This window comes from Candoia aspera, chromosome 8 (genome assembly GCF_035149785.1).
Source record: "Candoia aspera isolate rCanAsp1 chromosome 8, rCanAsp1.hap2, whole genome shotgun sequence".
Lineage (NCBI taxonomy): Eukaryota > Metazoa > Chordata > Lepidosauria > Squamata > Boidae > Candoia > Candoia aspera.
Genome location: NC_086160.1, coordinates 17,720,540 through 17,737,825, shown reverse-complemented (window position 1 = coordinate 17,737,825; position 17,286 = coordinate 17,720,540). Strand labels below are relative to the sequence as shown.

Below are 17,286 nucleotides of genomic sequence, written 5' to 3'. Positions count from 1 at the left end.
TTCTGTTCTGAGGACAAAATCTCCTTTTCTATCATGTCCTTCCTAACATGCAGTGGAAGAATGTACTGCTTCTGCACATCACTCCTTCCGTGTGTCCCAGTTCTGTTCAGAATTGTGTAACCACCCGATAATTCAAAAACTATAAAGGTAATCTATTTCTATCTGAGCCAGGTGCAGTTTTTTAAAATGCCTTTCGTGGCATCACTTTGGTTGATAGAGCCACAGGATTTTTTTTAAAAGATTTTTTATCCCGCCTTTATTATTTTTACAAATAACACAAGGTGGTGAACATACCTTATGCTCCTCCCTCCTTCTATTTTCCCCACAACAGCAACCCTGTGAGGTGAGTTGGGCTGAGAGAGAGTGACTGGCCCAAGGTCACCCAGCCAGCTTTTATGCCTAAGGCAGGACTAGAACTCTCATACCACGCCTGATTGGCTCTTGGGCTGAGAGAGAGTGACTAGCCCAAGATCACCCAGCTGGCTTTCATGCCTAAAGTGGGACTAAAACTCTCATACCACGCCTGATTGGCTCTTGGGCTGAGAGAGAGTGACTGGCCCGAGGTCACCCAGCCGGCTTTCATACCTAAGGCAGGACTAGAACTCCCAGACTCCTGGTTTCTAGCCTGTTGCCTCAACCACTAGACCAAACTGTCTCTTTTAAGGAGCCATCCTTGGTCTTCATGGGTGAGTCTGTAGCTTTGTTTCCATACCATCACCCCTTGACTTCAGAGCCTTCCGGCCTACAGAGAGATCCTTCCTTGCCTGAGTGGAAGGGCAACAAAAGTTGTAATTCTTTGAAAGACACCACATTTGGAGGGGAGAGAGAGCTGCTAGGAGCAAACAGATTCTTGGAGAAAGGCTGGGTCAGGTTGCAGACTAAGTCTTGACACTCTGAGTTAGAGCGAACACATTTCAGTAATGGATTTGATCAATCAGTATCAGAAATATATTAATATTCTCCCAGATGTATAACAGTTTAATCCATTTAAAAAGTGGTCCGTCATAAAAATATCATGTAATTGTTTTATATATTATTGTAATGAAATATTTTTTCTCTCTTCAGGATTGTTTCTTCTTGGATCTAGCTATCATTTTTAGGGCTGCAGAAAAAAATGGACATCTTATTTGCTATTAAATGTCAACTTTTTTTTTAAAGATACTCTATTCACAGTGCAGAATTCTTACAATTAAAAATGCGGATCTTCTGCAAGTTTACTCACAAGAAAGCTGTTGTTTAATAAGTGTGCATAGAATGCAATTTTTTTTAAAACATCTTAAAATAATTCTGTTCATGTTGATTTTTGAAATGGTGTGTAATTAAACTATAAACAAAATGGTTTGTAGCTGCATGCATAAGACCTTGTCAGAGTGAATGCTATATATATAGTTCTTTTTCCTCCTTTATTTTAAATAAAAACATTCAGTAGAGAGTTGTTTTTAATGAGAGTATTTTAATGAGAATGTGGCTGATTTTTAGTGTCATGCTTTTCATGCTTTGGGTCTTATGATTTGCAATTAGGCTTAAGTGTTTTTGTAATACAACTAATGCACTAATATCCAACATACCTTTAAATGGGTCCTTGTTGCATATTGTGATGTTTCTGCTGTTGAAGCAGGGCAGCAATGGAAATGGAGTTAACAAAATGGTAAAGAGGAATGTTCAAAATCTTGACTTCATCTCTTTGTTTTACCATCCACACTTCTTAAACATCCCATTCCCACAGCATTCAACTTTCCTTTATGACACACCCCCTACCCATTCACTGTATTTGCATTTTTCCATCCATTTTCCCATCTTTAGTAAACATTTGACTAAAGAACAAATTCATCTACTTGCTCTAATTTTTTGACATTTATATATAACTTGCAACAGTTCACTGCATTTTTCCTGTCAAAGGCAACTAAACAACCAGATTCAACCATTTCTTGTGTTCACCTTCCATTCATTCTGTTGGAAGGTGTTGTAATGTTTTTTTCATTTGAGGTTTTTACATCTTTTTCTGAAGTTACCCTATTTCCACTCTCATTTCTATCACTTTTTTCATCTTCCATGTTCATTTTCCCGAAGATCCATTCTTGATAGTACCAAAAAATATCCCACATTCAGAACTCGTGTGTCTGTCACTAATTGTGTCATAATAAACAAATAATCATGATTTTAGTCTTAGTTTTGCCATGTGTATATGTGAATAGACTTATACTTAAACCATGTATTGAAACCAGACTTTTTTCTAAGCAGATACTCAATCAGTCATTCTTCAGTCTCCAAATGGGCCAATCACACATTCTGTAGTGGCTTACCTCATTCCTAACCATTCATGCATATCACCTAACAGAATAATTTTTCCCCTGGATTACATTTATTCAGAGTTTTGCAGACTTTCTTTTCTGGAACTCATATTGGATTATTCCATTATCACCATTTATTGGGGCATAGCTTGCAATTATCACTAATTTATGGATTCCTATTTTCATACATCTCCACAACAACCTAGGTACACTGTCATACTTTCTGACATACCTTTAAATCCTTTCATTCATAATTAAACCTACACCTTAACTTCCCGGCATGTATTCATCATCTCCACAAGATCATGCTACTAAAATTCATATCTATTACATCCTTTCTCTTCCTCTTGGTTTTGTAGCTACAGAAAGTATGTTCATCTGTTAATTCATGCTCTTGACCATTTATTCCTCTCACATTCCAAGTTTCACTCTTCCATATGGTGTGGTCAACATCAGATGGGCTTACAGATAGTAATTTCCTTTGCCCATGATGGCTTTGGTGAACTGAATGCTTTGTAGTAAGACAGAAAAGGTGTAGACTGAGTTACCAGTCTTAATCATACTCATGCCACATTCAGCATTCCTTTCTGGCATGTTTTGGTCAAAGCAGAACTAAAGTCTAATTTTGCCCAAAGCATACCCACACTATTCTGTGCAAGATATGACTGCTAATCTAGGGCTCCCTTTCAAGACAACATACTCTTGCACCCATGGCATCATCAGCTAGGAGTTATATGGAGTGTACCGACACGCACTGAGGCTGCCTACTGTAGAAACTTATTGTAAAACCTTACAAAAAGTGGAATCATGAACCATGAGTAAAAGCTACTTTTGGAAAATATAGCTAGCAGTAGCCAGTTTTGCAACAAATTAAATCTATTCATGTCAGAGGAGTAGCTGTATTAATTTATTCTTGGAGAAAAATCCAACCCTTTTATACCTTAAACATCACATTTATCATCCTGTAGCACTCAGTTTGTGCTTGTAATCTCCACCAGGTTAGCCTAGGAGGTTGGTGTCAGCAAGAGGTCATAAATGTGGAATCCGTGAAGTTACAATAAAGTGCCTTTGTTCATGTGTTTTGTGTGTCTCTTACTATGGAGTTTCCGTTCAGTTTACATCTACCACTCACAGAAGACACTGATAGGACAGAGACTGGAATATCAGCTGAATTCATGGACTATCCATTATTACCTATTTCTTTTGCTGCTTTCGCCTATGCCTATGTCTGTTACAGAGACTTGTTTTTGATGTCTGTGGTAAGAGGTCTTTCAGAATTCATAGAATCATGGAAAGGAAAGGTTGTAATGGACGTTGGAGATCATGCCCAGTGCAGGAATTCACTGCTATGGTCCTTCTACTGGCTCCTCCCACATTCTGAAGCAGTTAGTGGGTTATTCAGTTGAAAGCCCAAGTAGATGTAAGCTTCCACAAACACTGCAGAGCCAGGGGTCAGGAGATCAACTCTGCAGCTCCTAAGTAGGGCACCATGCAGGTCAGAGCCAGAGCAATATGGCATATCTATATACCGAGTATATTCACTTCTATCCCTTCAGGTGGCAATAGTTTACAACTGAAAAAAAAATGGGAGTGGAAAAATACTTTATTTTCAGGCTGTTCACAGGGCCAATTGAGTAGGACATGAAGTATTGCTTTTCCTCTGCTTTGTCCCAGACTGAGCTCATAGGATCTTGTTATGAAAGGGTTGTGATACATGTTTGGGAAAAGAAACTACTGAAATATTAATGCCTGGGAGAAGAGAACAGTGAGACCGCCATCCTAAACAGCTAAGTCTTCTCAGTTGTGATATAAAATTGCACTACACAAGGATAAATGCTCCCAGTGATGGGAGCAGAGGCAGCAGTAGCTCCACATGTAAAATATCAAAGCAAACATTGCTTGGGTTCCTAAAGTGTATTGAATTATAATAGGCATGCTATATATACACTGCCTAAATCTGACTACTACTAGATGGTTGCAAAAATACAGACACTGTATGTGTACTTAATATGGTTACTTTGGATTTGGCTTACAGTGAATGCATGAACTCAGCCATGGTGGGTTTGTTAACCATGCTTGAAAAGTTAGTGTACTGTAGGAGCTGCACCAATTGTATTTGCTATCAAAACCAAGATTAAATAACCATAGCTTAGTTTGATGCATGAATCCTCAGAAAGAAGTAGTAGGGAGGAAAAGAACTATTAGGGCATATGTTGCTTTAGATGAGTGTTTTTCAAACTTGTCAACTTTTAAGATGTGTGGACTTCAACTCCCAGAATTCCCCAGCCAGCCACCCATCTTAAACTTGACAAGTCTGAAAAACACTGCTTTAGATGGAGAAGGTAGGAGAAAATATATATGAATAACAAAGCAAACAGTGTATGAAGCAATAACTAATATTTTAAAAACACACCCAAGTTCAAGTTTGTCTGCAAGTTTTTCTCTTAACGGATTAAATTCAGTGAGAAATGAAAAATAAAACACTATGGGCATCCTCTACTGAAAATGTTTCCTACATTGTGCACCAACCATAACATAGAAAAACACTTCCAGAACTGAGCAACACTAGAGGTTCATTGGACAATTACATAATTTTTAAACTATAGTATATTTTGTTCGATAAACATTTCTCACGAGTCCTAAAACATCTAAACAGATTTAGGACATATAATTTATATTGCAAAGCTACCATAGTTTTGTGCTATTGTAGCTCTCGAAGGTTCCTGTACCTCAATGTTGGAAATCCTACTTATTAAATCCTCATTAAATCCTACTTTAATGAGAATGTTGAACTTTCAGTTAGAGATCTTTCCAAAGAATTATAGATTCAGGATTCCTGAATGAGTGACAGTTAACGAGATACAGAATAAATTTAAAGCTGTACTGCAGACAAATGCACATATTATTATAATTATCCTTTACAAATAATGTGTTGTGATTGTTACTAGCCCTGTTTATCTCTGTTTACAAAATTATAGAGATGTAGAAAATTGCATACATTATAATATTTCAACAAGATTAAATGGATTATCTGGGTGCTTCACTGTTGCTTTAAATATGGGATGATGCACACTCTGATTTTATATACCATATATTAAAGGCAAATTCATTTTCCAACTGTTGATCCTTACAATGGCAACATCCACATAACAGAGAGGGAGCGCCATCTGGGAAAACCCCAGGGTTTGCAAAATTAAAAAGAAATTTAAAATCCTCAGGACTGCATAACCTGAGTCAACCCAAAATGCTGAGTCACTGTGGGAGAAACAGTGGGGAAAATAACCAAAGAGGAATATTTCATGCTGCAAGATATTACAGATTCAACTTGTATTTAAAATTACCCATACTATTTAAGTGCTCTCATCATCAACCAAACTTTTAATTTGATAGTGCTAATTCCGTCTCATGTAGTTGTCTGTGGCCTACTTTATAGTCCATGCTTAGCTGAAAATTGTTAACAGTTTCAAAATCCTCTAAAGTCAAATCTTCAGTGACAGGCTTTTCTTTAAAGCCTGCTTCAGTTTGAGTTATGGAAAGTCATATTTTATTTCTAAGTAATCCAATTTCAGCATTCAAGAAAAGATTCATGAATCCTTATTTGAAGAAGGGGGAAACCGGCGCTTGCTTCTGATTTAATTTATTGTCTACCTAGAGGTTCAAGAAGCCAAACAATTTCTGCAATGTATCAGAGGTTCGGAATAAGGGCATGCATAGAAACCAGGCCTGCTGTTTGTAATGGTTTTTAATGGCTTTCTTCACAAATATATTTCTCTGAAGCAGCCACTTGACTGAAATGGGATTACCACAGAAGGAAAGGTTCATGAATTATATTGGGCCCAAATTTTTCTCTAGTCAAACTGTGAAAAAGGAACTTAAATGCTTAGTATTTAAGCAAATAGATCTGGTACTTTGCTCTATTTTGTGCTTTTGCACTCTATAAAACCAGCAAGCTAGGCCATCATTCCTCCACCCTGGTACCCTTCAGACATGGGGGACCAATTCCTGTGACTTCTAGCCATCACACTCACTGGAGAACACCAGGCTGGGAAATCTGCTTTAGATGGCTAGATACATTTTAGTTGGGGTGATTTTGAAAGTCTAAGCAGGGCCTGGTTAATACTTGGGGAGGTTGGCTAAATTGGGAAATTGGAAAAAAAACAAAAAACAAAAAACAAAACCAGAAGTACATGGTAAACCACTTCTCTTTTGTTGTAAAAAATGCTGCATAGATGTGTCCCTTAGGTCATGAGCTCCTCTTAAGGGCATCTTTACCGCTATTCAACAATAACACACACTTCAATAATTGTTGTTGTTGTTGTTTATTCGTTTAGTCGCTTCCGACTCTTCGTGACTTCATGGACCAGCCCACGCCAGAGCTTCCTGTCGGTCGTCAACATCCCCAGCTCCCCCAGGGACGAGTCCGTCACCTCCAGAATGTCATCCATCCACCTTGCCTTTGGTCGGCCCCTCTTCCTTTTGCCCTCCACTCTCCCTAGCATCAGCATCTTCTCCAGGCTGCCCTGCCTTCTCATTATGTGGCCAAAGTATTTCAGTTTGGCCTTTAATATCATTCCCTCAAGTGAGCAGTCTGGCTTTATTTCCTGGAGGATGGACTGGTTGGATCTTCTTGCAGTCCAAGGCACTCTCAGAATTTTCCTCCAACACCACAGTTCAAAAGCATCGATCTTCCTTCGCTCAGCCTTCCTTATGGTCCAGCTCTCGCACCCATATGTTACTACGGGGAACACCATTGCTTTAACTATGCGGGCCTTTGTTGTCAGTGTGATGTCTCTGCTCTTAACTATTTTATCGAGATTTGTCATTGCTCTTCTCCCAAGGATTAAGCGTCTTCTGATTTCCTGACTGCAGTCAGCATCTGCAGTAATCTTTGCACCTAGGAATACAAAGTCTTTCACTGCTTCTACATTTTCTCCCTCTATTTGCCAGTTATCAATCAAGCTGGTTGCCATAATCTTGGTTTTTTTGAGGTTTAGCTGCAAGCCAGCTTTTGCACTTTCTTCTTTCACCTTCATCATAAGGCTCCTCAGTTCCTCTTCACTTTCAGCCATCAAAGTGGTATCATCTGCATATCTGAGATTGTTAATGTTTCTTCCAGAGATTTTAACTCCAGCCTTGGATTCCTCAAGACCAGCTTGTCGCATGATGTGTTCTGCATACAAGTTGAATAGGTAGGGTGAGAGTATACAGCCCTGCCGTACTCCTTTCCCAATCTTAAACCAGTCCGTTGTTCCGTGGTCTGTTCTTACTGTTGCTACTTGGTTGTTATACAGATTCTTCAGGAGGCATACAAGATGACTTGGTATCCCCATACCACTAAGAACCTGCCACAATTTGTTATGGTCCACACAGTCAAAGGCTTTAGAATAGTCAATAAAACAGAAATAGATGTTTTTCTGAAACTCCCTGGCTTTTTCCATTATCCAGCGGATATTGGCAATTTGGTCTCTAGTTCCTCTGCCTTTTCTAAACCCAGCCTGTACATCTGGCAATTCTCGCTCCATGAACTGCTGAAGTCTACCTTGCAGGATCTTGAGCATTACCTTACTGGCATGTGAAATGAGTGCCACTGTTCGATAGTTTGAACATTCTTTAGTGTTTCCCTTTTTTGGTATGGGGATATAAGTTGATTTCACTTCAATAATAAATCAATAAAATTATGTTTTTCCCATAGAAGAGAATATACACAGCTCAGGGTTGAACTGCGGAGTTCTTGGCATTTTCTGAGCTTGATTGTTTACTTGCATAAGATGTTACCTAGTTAGGTAATGCAAATCTTATGCAAGCAAACAACCAAGCTCAGAGAATGCCAAGAACTCCACAAAACTGTGTGTCTAGAACAAACCAGCATTTTCTTAAATACTTCAAAAGCCATCTGCTGCTAATACAATGTCTATTATGTCTGTTATATCCCAGCCAATAACTCCAAACGCGTCTATCTATTGGGCATTTCCCCTAATGCTGGTTTGAGGATTCTTGCCTGAAAATGTTCTTTGCAGTCCTTAGTAGATAGTTGTGTGACAGAGGTATTATTATTTACACAATTCTTTAAAGCAGAGGCTCACAATGACAATATGTGGCTCCCCAGCTCATTTCTGCAGTTCCACTATCCCAAAGTTGAAATCCAGTGGCAAACAAATTAGTCATCAATTGCACTCTGAATAACTTCTGAATAACAGCCCAATTCTCATACCTACTGTACTTTTTTTTTTAAAAAGCTGGATCTGACAAATGGAGACTGAAGATCTGAAAAAAAAATCTAGATTTTCACTCCTTCTATGATGCCCATGTGTCGCTGCTGAGCCACAGTGGGAAAAGGAAATGACAGCCCCATTTGCAGCCCCCCATACCTGTATTATCATATCCATTTAGTAAGATTCAGCCAGTGAGAATGTGGAAATGCTATCTTTTTCTGTCATATCACTAAAAGGTGAAACTTTTCCTTACTCATTTTCTGAATTATTTCAGATTTATTTCAAATATATCTCTACTGCCTCCTTTTAAGAAGGCAATAAAACATAATAAAACCTGTCAGTATAAACTTACCATTAGTGAAAACTTAACATCAGTCAGAACTAGAGAAGGGGGCAAAAGCAAATCATCGTCATTATCACCATCACCATTAACCTCTCCTGAAAAAGAGCTGGAGAATATTTGTGTTATAATCCTCCTTTAATCAGATGATAACATTTGTGCCTCAGTGTTCTATTGCTGAAAAGATTTTCCTTTCTGGTCACCTAACCTTTGAACTTAATCTGTTGACGGCACATAATCAATTTCTTAACACAGGAGCACCTAGGCTCTACACCAAAGACCATACATTCTCTACATTTAATTTGGCCAAAGATGGTCCTTCAAGTACCCAAACCATTGTGGGCTTTAAAACAAAATATTTTGAACCTGCTGTCTCTTGCGCAACTTTAAATGTTTTCATAGTTTTCAAGAACAGTAATGGTGCTTTGATATATATACATATACATATGCATATACATATACACATGTACTGACTTGGTCAGTATTCTTTTAGTAGCAACTCAGATTAAGAATGCTACATCTTGAAAGTCTGCTTCTGGATTATCAATGATTTCCCTAAATGGTCCATGCATGGAATACTCTGAGAAATGAACAAATATATTAAATAACATGCATCAAAAGAATAACAGGATGAGTTAGCCAAAGTTCAGCTCCCTTTTATTATATTTACAGTATTGTGAACTAAATATATTCCTTGGTTGCCCAATGATTCAGCTATCCTTTGGGAAAAATATATTCTAGGAGTCAAGAGTTGTAAGAGAACTGATATGGGAATCTAGAACGCACCACAGGTAGTGTCTACGAGGACATTGATGCCTATAGACACCATATTGTCAACTCCTGTTTTAGTAGCTTAAGAGCAGTGCCTTGAAAGTTACTTGAAAAATATATGTAATCAATACATAAATACATGTAATTAAGCCAGAATGATCCAGTAATGATCAACTAACTGAAGTGTCTATACAGATTTCAAATCAAAGTTAGATGTTTAGATCAGCAGAGCAAATCAATTTCTGTAGGATAGAAGCAGAGAAGTGTCTTAATGAACAGGAAAAAAAACCCAGACTTTTGGAGCAAAATGCTGCTTTCATCTGCTTATCTCATATCCGGGTAGCATAAATTCAGTTGAAACATTTCCCATCACCATCTTTTCCCAGGAGAAGCTGTGCCTGTTTTTATCTTCTATGGGAAAGGTTATTTTGCAATTAAATATCCATCTTATTTGGGGAAAAAAGGTTAACTACTTTCAGCTTAAAATTCTCCAGAGAACCTCTAGGGAAAGGAGGTGGAGAAGGGAAGCCAATAATGTGGCAATTAACTTCTGGCCTTATGAGCTATGTGCCCTGGACCTCAGGTAACTTTGCAAGGGTTCTGATGAAGAGGAAGAGGCAAAATATGTTCTGTTGCACAAGCAGATTCCAAGCCAGATGACTGTATACTATGACCTGGCAATATCTGGGACTTTTGTTTCCAAAGGATCCCAATGAAGATACAGAATGGAATGACATATTAAGAGATTTTGGGATCCTGCCTCCAAAAGAAGAGGTGAAGGATGAAATTGAAGAAATGGTTTTACGTTTACAGAAAGAAGCAGAAGGTAAGGCCTGGCTTTCATCAATTATGAAAATTAACCTCCTCTTGCCTCTGCAGCAAGTTCGGCACTTGAATATGTATGTAGATAATATAGAGTCTCTTCAGAAAGCAAGGGGAGGCTGCTGCCTTGAGACCCACAGGCGGGGTGGGCAGGCACAGGGCTCTCGCATGCACCTGTTCCTTGCCCCATGTCTTTTCACAAACGTGATCACCCTAGGTAGGGCATCCATATCTGAGCTGCAAAAATCCAAATGCCCACGACACTCGGTTATCTACTATCTCTTTCCTGCCATATTTAGTGATCATTTGTATTTTTGCAGGCCAGACATGGTAACCCAGATCTATTGCCATGGCTCCTACCACCTTCTCTTCTACTGCACTCCAAAGTCCAGTGCTGTCTTAGCAGCAGCAGCTTGCATCTAGAAAAAAAGTTCTTGAATGATTTGGACAGTTCCCCAGAAATCTTCAGTAGTTGTTTTTTTCCTTTTCTCTCTCCCATCCACTTTCTTGCTTGTGTAGGAATGAGGGGAGAGAGAATAAGCCATAGCTGGGATGCACAGATCTGCATGGCCACTAGTTGGCAGCAAAGGGAACATTCCAGATCTTTGCTATCACCTAGTGGCTGTCTAGATTTTGCAGTCCAGATACTTCTGCCCTTTCATTCAGCCTGAGAACTCAGCTCCTGAGTTTTACATCATTGAGGGTCCTTCTGAGAATGTTGCTTTGGGACTCAGAGGTTTCAGCTTCACTTCCTGTCCCTTCCTGGATTTCAGTCAGAGTTGATCTCTACATTCAGAATAAGGGGGATAGCACAGAACTGATATACTTGGAAGCCCAGATAAGGGAAGCTACTCTTTGCATTCATCAATATTTTAAGCAAAGCCCATGAGAAGATTGTCTGCTACTGAAAAGGTTCCATGTCAATCTTCTCCTTCTCTCCTGATATTCTTCTTTCCTGCAAGGGGGGAGAGTTTATTCCATCTGGGAATATTCAAATTGGACAAGACCTTTTACCAACAACTAAGAGGCAGAAAGATGGAAACCTATTAGGATCTTCAAAAGGTGCTTCAGACCATGTGGGGGAATGTGCAACACCTTGGTACAGTTGCAAGTGCATCCTGAGGAGATAAAAAAAAAGACAAGATGGCAGCATGACCATGCAATCAAAGGCCCACCTCTTTGTTTAATGTGCAGGTGCATTGTTTCCAAAATGCATGCTGCTTCTTCTGGACTGGAAAGAGCTGAAAGTGTAAAAGATATGGATGAAATTTCTGTAAACACTATGTTTCCACTGAAGGTAGAGTTAGAGATTCTACTGACGGAAATGAATTGAGACTTGAGTCCTGTAATTAAGAAATCCATATACAAACATATAAATTGCCTAAATCTTACTAGGAAATTACATATATGCTACTCATTTGCTTTTATTTGTATGCACATATACTATAATCAATATCCTCTTCCACTGCTTTAAATTGTCTTCGGTATCATTCATCACAGTTGTTTCAAAATGAATTGTAAATAAGAAGCGTGGATCTTGGGCTTATTATTTTGCTATATATTCAATAAATTTCTTTCTCAGACTTCCCCAAAGGAGCTCAGACAATGCTCTTTCCATCTGATGTTCACAACAACCCTGTAAGTAAAGGAAACTTTGAGATGGAGAACATTTGAGTCTGAAGTTTCGTATTCATAGTCCGACATTCCACCACCGTGCTGCCTTTCAACCATGGACTTTCTGCAACAACTTCATTGAATTGGCTAGCATCTCCAAATTTCACAGAAGAGAGCTCAGATTTAAGACTGGAAAAACAGTAATTTCACTTAAAGACACTATTTCACAAGTTACTTCTGAAATGAGATTTAAAGGAGAGGCCCCTGGCATGCATTTATCCAATTTTCCTTTTGAATCTCAAAAAAGGAAGACTTGGTTATCTACTTTTTTCCTAGAAATAGTCAAGTGGGGGACTTTCTTCTGGCATTTGGTTGGATGAAAATTATTGTTTCTCTTTCTAGTGAAACCTTATGAAAGAATGAATCTGAAACAACTCAAAGAGGCTGAAGATGATTTTGATGAGGAAGATTTAAAAGCTGTTGAAGTGTACAGGTATGTCAAGTGCTAGAGATCAGATTGTACAGGTATGTCAGATGCAAAGTCACCGATAAGAAGAATGGTTCTAAGCTGCGAATTAGATAGATGAAGATGTTGCCTAGTCTGGCAATGAAACATCTGCAAGAAAACAGCAAAGCTCAGAGAGCACCAAGGACTCCACAATTAGATATTTCCCTATCAATAAACAAATCATTATCATCCTCATCTCAACCTTTAAATGTATGGAAATAGTTACAGTTACATACAAGGAAACAGTTATTTCTTGGACTAACAAATATCTATAGGCAAGTAGCGCCATCTACAGCTCCCACTTTAAAAAGTTAATTTTCACTAAATTCCCATCATCTGAATAATGGATGTTTGTTCAAATTTGGTGAGTACTTCTGAGTACTCTTAACCTGAGTACTTCCTCTTTCTATACTGTTTGCATCACATCTTTTGAGTTGTTGAAACTTCTGTGATATTACTCAGGGGAAGTTTTATTTATCTTTAGTATGATTGCTCTAATAAGAAAAATGAAATGACTGAAAAGTTTTCTAGCATCATCTGTGTCTTGCATGCATCTATTTTGAAACAAGCCCAACAGTGTTCTGTGTTTATATGGGGCTGCGGCCTGAGTACATTTAAGTTATATTACTTTCCCTTTTATTTTAGAATGTAACTACATTCTTTTACATTCTATTCTATTACATCTGTTTGAAATAATACATAACAAAATGCAGGAAGTTCTAATATGCAGACTCCCAAAAAGAAATAATCACCTACACTAGAGATGAGCAATTTTCTGGATCACAGTTTCTTTTTTTCAAATTGAAAGGGCCACGGGGTATGTTCACTGACATCATGTTGCCATCAAAATGGGCAGGCCAAAATGTTCAACTCATTCTCGGGTGCTGTAAGAAAGCTTGAAGGGAAGTATGGATACAAACATTTAGGGCATTGGGTTTGCCCTAAAATGCCCCCCCCAAGAAATATTACCCTGTTTTATCAGGAGCAGTTAAAGAGTGAAAAGGATGCTTTAAATCTCTGCAAAGTTTAATAGACAGAGTTTATTCTTTAAAACTGGCCCCAAACGATACCCCTCTCCTGAGTTGAAAGCTGGCGGTCATGTTTGGGAGGCCTTGTGCGGATATTAAGGAATGGAAAAGGAATGGACGGGCTACACGTGGCCCACCCTGTGGATACAGGTTCCCCACCTCTGCCGTATATGTTTCAATGCCACAGAAGGAATGCCAAATCAATCGCTGCACTTTTGAACTCTCTTGCATTCCTGTCCTTAACAACCTTTCATTACTGAAAATCTCTAAGGAACGGGAAAATATTCCCTCATATTTTCATGGTCTCTCTTCCCACTTTTATTAACGGTTATGATACAAAAGCTTTCCCTTACCTTAGGAAACAACGTTTGGAAGAACTAAAAACTCTACAAAAGAGGCAAAAATTTGGAGAACTGAAAGAAATTTCTGGGGATCAATATGTGAAAGAAGTCACAAATGCGCCAAAAGATGTGTGGGTTGTCATCCATCTGTATAACTCAAGGTAACAGAGATAAGTGTGTGTGTTTAGAAAATTTATACTGTAAATATAGTAAGTCTTTCCACACCCTGATGTCATTCTGCTAATGAAAAGGACTGCAGTGATGGGGCATGCTTATTCCTTGCTCCCCCAATTTCACTTTCTGGGGCAGCCAGCTGGGTGACCTTGGGCCACTCACACTCTCTCAGCCCAAGAGCCAATCAGGCATGGTATGAGAGTTCTAGTCCCGCCTTAGGCATGAAAGCTGGCTGGGTGACCTTGGGCCAGTCACTCTTTCTCAGCCCAACTCACCTCACAGGGTTGTTGTTGTGGGGAAAATAGGAGGAGGACGGAGTAATAGGTATGTTTGCCACCTTGAGTTATTTATAAAAATAATGAAGGCGGGATAGAAAATAAATAAATAAATAAATAAATAAAATCTCCAAATCTTACCTGGGAAGGTGGAGGAGCCTCCAGAGAAGATCTAGATGAGGCTGCATAGAGATGTTTATAAAGGAAGAGAGCGATGGAAAATCCTGCAATAGGAATGGCTTTCACTGATATAATATTGGATGTAACCTAATTAAAACAACCAAATACAAGTCACCTGAAAGGAAAAAAAAAGTGTCTGTGTGTCATTGGACAAACACTGAAGCAATTCCTAACTGGAGGAATAGTTTCTGGGGGAAACTAATTCTGTATATATCAGGTTCGTGTGGACAAGATATACTATCTGTGGTTCAGTTGGGCATATGAGCATTGCCTTAAATGTGCTCCTTCTCCACACGGACAGACTTTTCTGTTTAAACCAGATTCTTGTCACCTAGTCCATAAGCCCTGGTTCATGTTCAAGTTATTACATATGGTGGGGGGACATGAACTTAAAATGTTCTCCTGGATCCTGTTATACCTAGCAATCTACAGTAGGTGGCTGTGTGTTGCACAGCACAAAGAAGCTGTTAATTATATGATTCATTAATCAATTTTTACTTTTATTCATTTATTATTTTAACTATTTATTCATGACAAATATTATTTATTTTATTATTTATTTTATTATTTATTTATTTATTGGATAAATAATAAGCAAATTATTAATTATTAATTAGAAGATTTAGAATAACGTTTGGCCTGGCTGTCAGGAAGGAGATCCATTGTGGCATCTACAGGCATCCTTGCCTGTGTGTGCTAGAACTATTTTGAACCAAATTAACTTCCCTTAGTAATGGATCATAGATGTGCATGCATCAGGAGTATCAGGAGGTTTGGTAATTGACGCAGGAATACATAAATTCCACTTAGCCAGTGGTGCATCCCGTAATGGCGCTTAAATACACACACAGTACTATTTCCAGCAGATCCGGTCTGTGGACCTGGATTTTGCTTTGGAATAACAACATGTGATGAGGTTTTGCTTGCATGAAATGGAGTCTGTTAAAGCACCGCATGCCAGATCGTAACTGGACAGAATCCCAGCCTAATGCAATGCAGTCCATTTTAAATGAAATGTAGTGCACCTGTTACAAGGCAACTGGAACAAAAAATCTGAAATCAGACTGACATATTTATAAACTGCATATGTGGACTTACAGGCAAGAATTGACAGAGTAGTCTAGTATTTTCAGATTCATGCATAACAAAGATTATTAATTATGTATTTCTGTTGGAGATTAATCCTCCTTCTCCTTCTCGTTCTTTAGCATTCCAATATGTGCACTGGTTAACAGACACCTCAGCCTACTGGCCACAAAATTTCCAGAAACCAAGTTTGTGAAAGCTGTTGCCAAGAGCTGTATTGAAAATTATCATGATAGGTGCTTACCTACAATATTTGTCTATAAGGATGGTAAAATTGAAGGCAAGTTAATTGGAGTTATGGAGTGTGGAGGAACATCACTTACAGTAGAAGGTAATAGTGGCTTTTTTATATACAGTGTATATATATAAATTAGTGAACTAGAGGATTGTACAGAAGAGAGCCAATGTGGTATAGTGGTTAAAGTGAGACCCAGGTTCGAGTCTACCCATGGTCACAGAAGCTCACTGGGTGATTTTGGGCCAGTTAATCTCTCTCTCAGCTTCATCTACCTCACAGGGTTGCTGTTGTGGGGATGAACATTAAGAGAAATCTCTATGCAAGTTGCTTTGAGTTTCTGGAGGAACAGAGGGATATAAATAGTGAGAGCCAGTTTGGTGTAGTGGTTAAGATGCTGGCCTAGAAACCAGGAGATTGTGAGTTCTAGTCCCACCTTAGGTATGAAAGCTGGCTGGGTGACTTTCAGCCAGTCACCCTCTCTCAGCCAAACCCACCTCACAGGGTTGTTGTTGTGGGGAAAATAGGAGGCAGGAATATTAGGTATGTTCACGCCTTGAGCTATATATAAAAAAGCTTGATAAAAATATAATAATACATCTAACAAACTTAAAGTTCATTTAAACTTTTAGTCCTTCCTGAGAATCTCATGCATTCCATGCTAAGTCCCATCAGATGTGAGAAATGATACATGTGCATGAATAAATGTGTGTGTAACCAGTGATAAAAGGTTATACACATTAGTATTATTGTAATAATTTCTCTTTCAGTTTCCTTGAATAGGCTTTGTTGTTTCAGGCCTCGAATGGAAGCTGGCAGAATTTGGTGCTATAAAAACGGATTTAGAAGAAAACCCCAGAAAAGGTGTTATGGACATGATGATGTCTTCGCTTAGAAAGGCTTCCATAGATGACAATTAGAGTACTAGCAGGGTTTGCGAAGAGACCAATGCTGCTGATGGAGATTGTTAACTTCTCTACATCTGTATGTGGTCAAATTAGTTTGGACTCAAAACCACTTATAAGATCAATATTCAGCAAAAATGGCAGTTGTACCCATTTGCTGTACCATCAACACTCAAACATGGATGCTTTCTGCTCCAGTCCAAAACTTGGTGCCCATCCTCATTCTACTCTCAGATGAACCAACATCCCTGTGTTTGCATGCTGATTCAATGGGCCTTACTCTAATAAGATTGTTTAGCACTGCAACCTCGTTCACCAGCAGTGGCATTTCAAAGTCTTGAAAAATACAGGCAGTCTCTTGTTTTAAAGTTGTGGTGATGTGCTTTTTCCAAGATCTTTTTGAAAACAGAATGTTTAATTTGTTAAATATTCTGGTACAGGTATATGAAAATATCAGAATGAATACAGAAACACACAATCAGATGGGTGAGTTGTATTCCATGG

At 38.6% G+C, this 17,286-nt stretch overlaps 1 protein-coding gene across 1 annotated transcript; it reads left to right on the top strand.

The window, feature by feature from the left end:
• The first annotated feature begins 10,283 nt into the window (after window positions 1-10,283).
• On the top strand, window positions 10,284-16,797 carry PDCL2 (phosducin like 2). Its single transcript, XM_063310485.1, has 5 exons — window positions 10,284-10,440; window positions 12,453-12,543; window positions 13,945-14,088; window positions 15,765-15,973; window positions 16,676-16,797. Exons 1-5 carry the CDS (start codon window positions 10,284-10,286, stop codon window positions 16,795-16,797), a joined length of 723 nt encoding a protein of 240 aa, XP_063166555.1.
• Window positions 16,798-17,286: the final 489 nt, after the last annotated feature.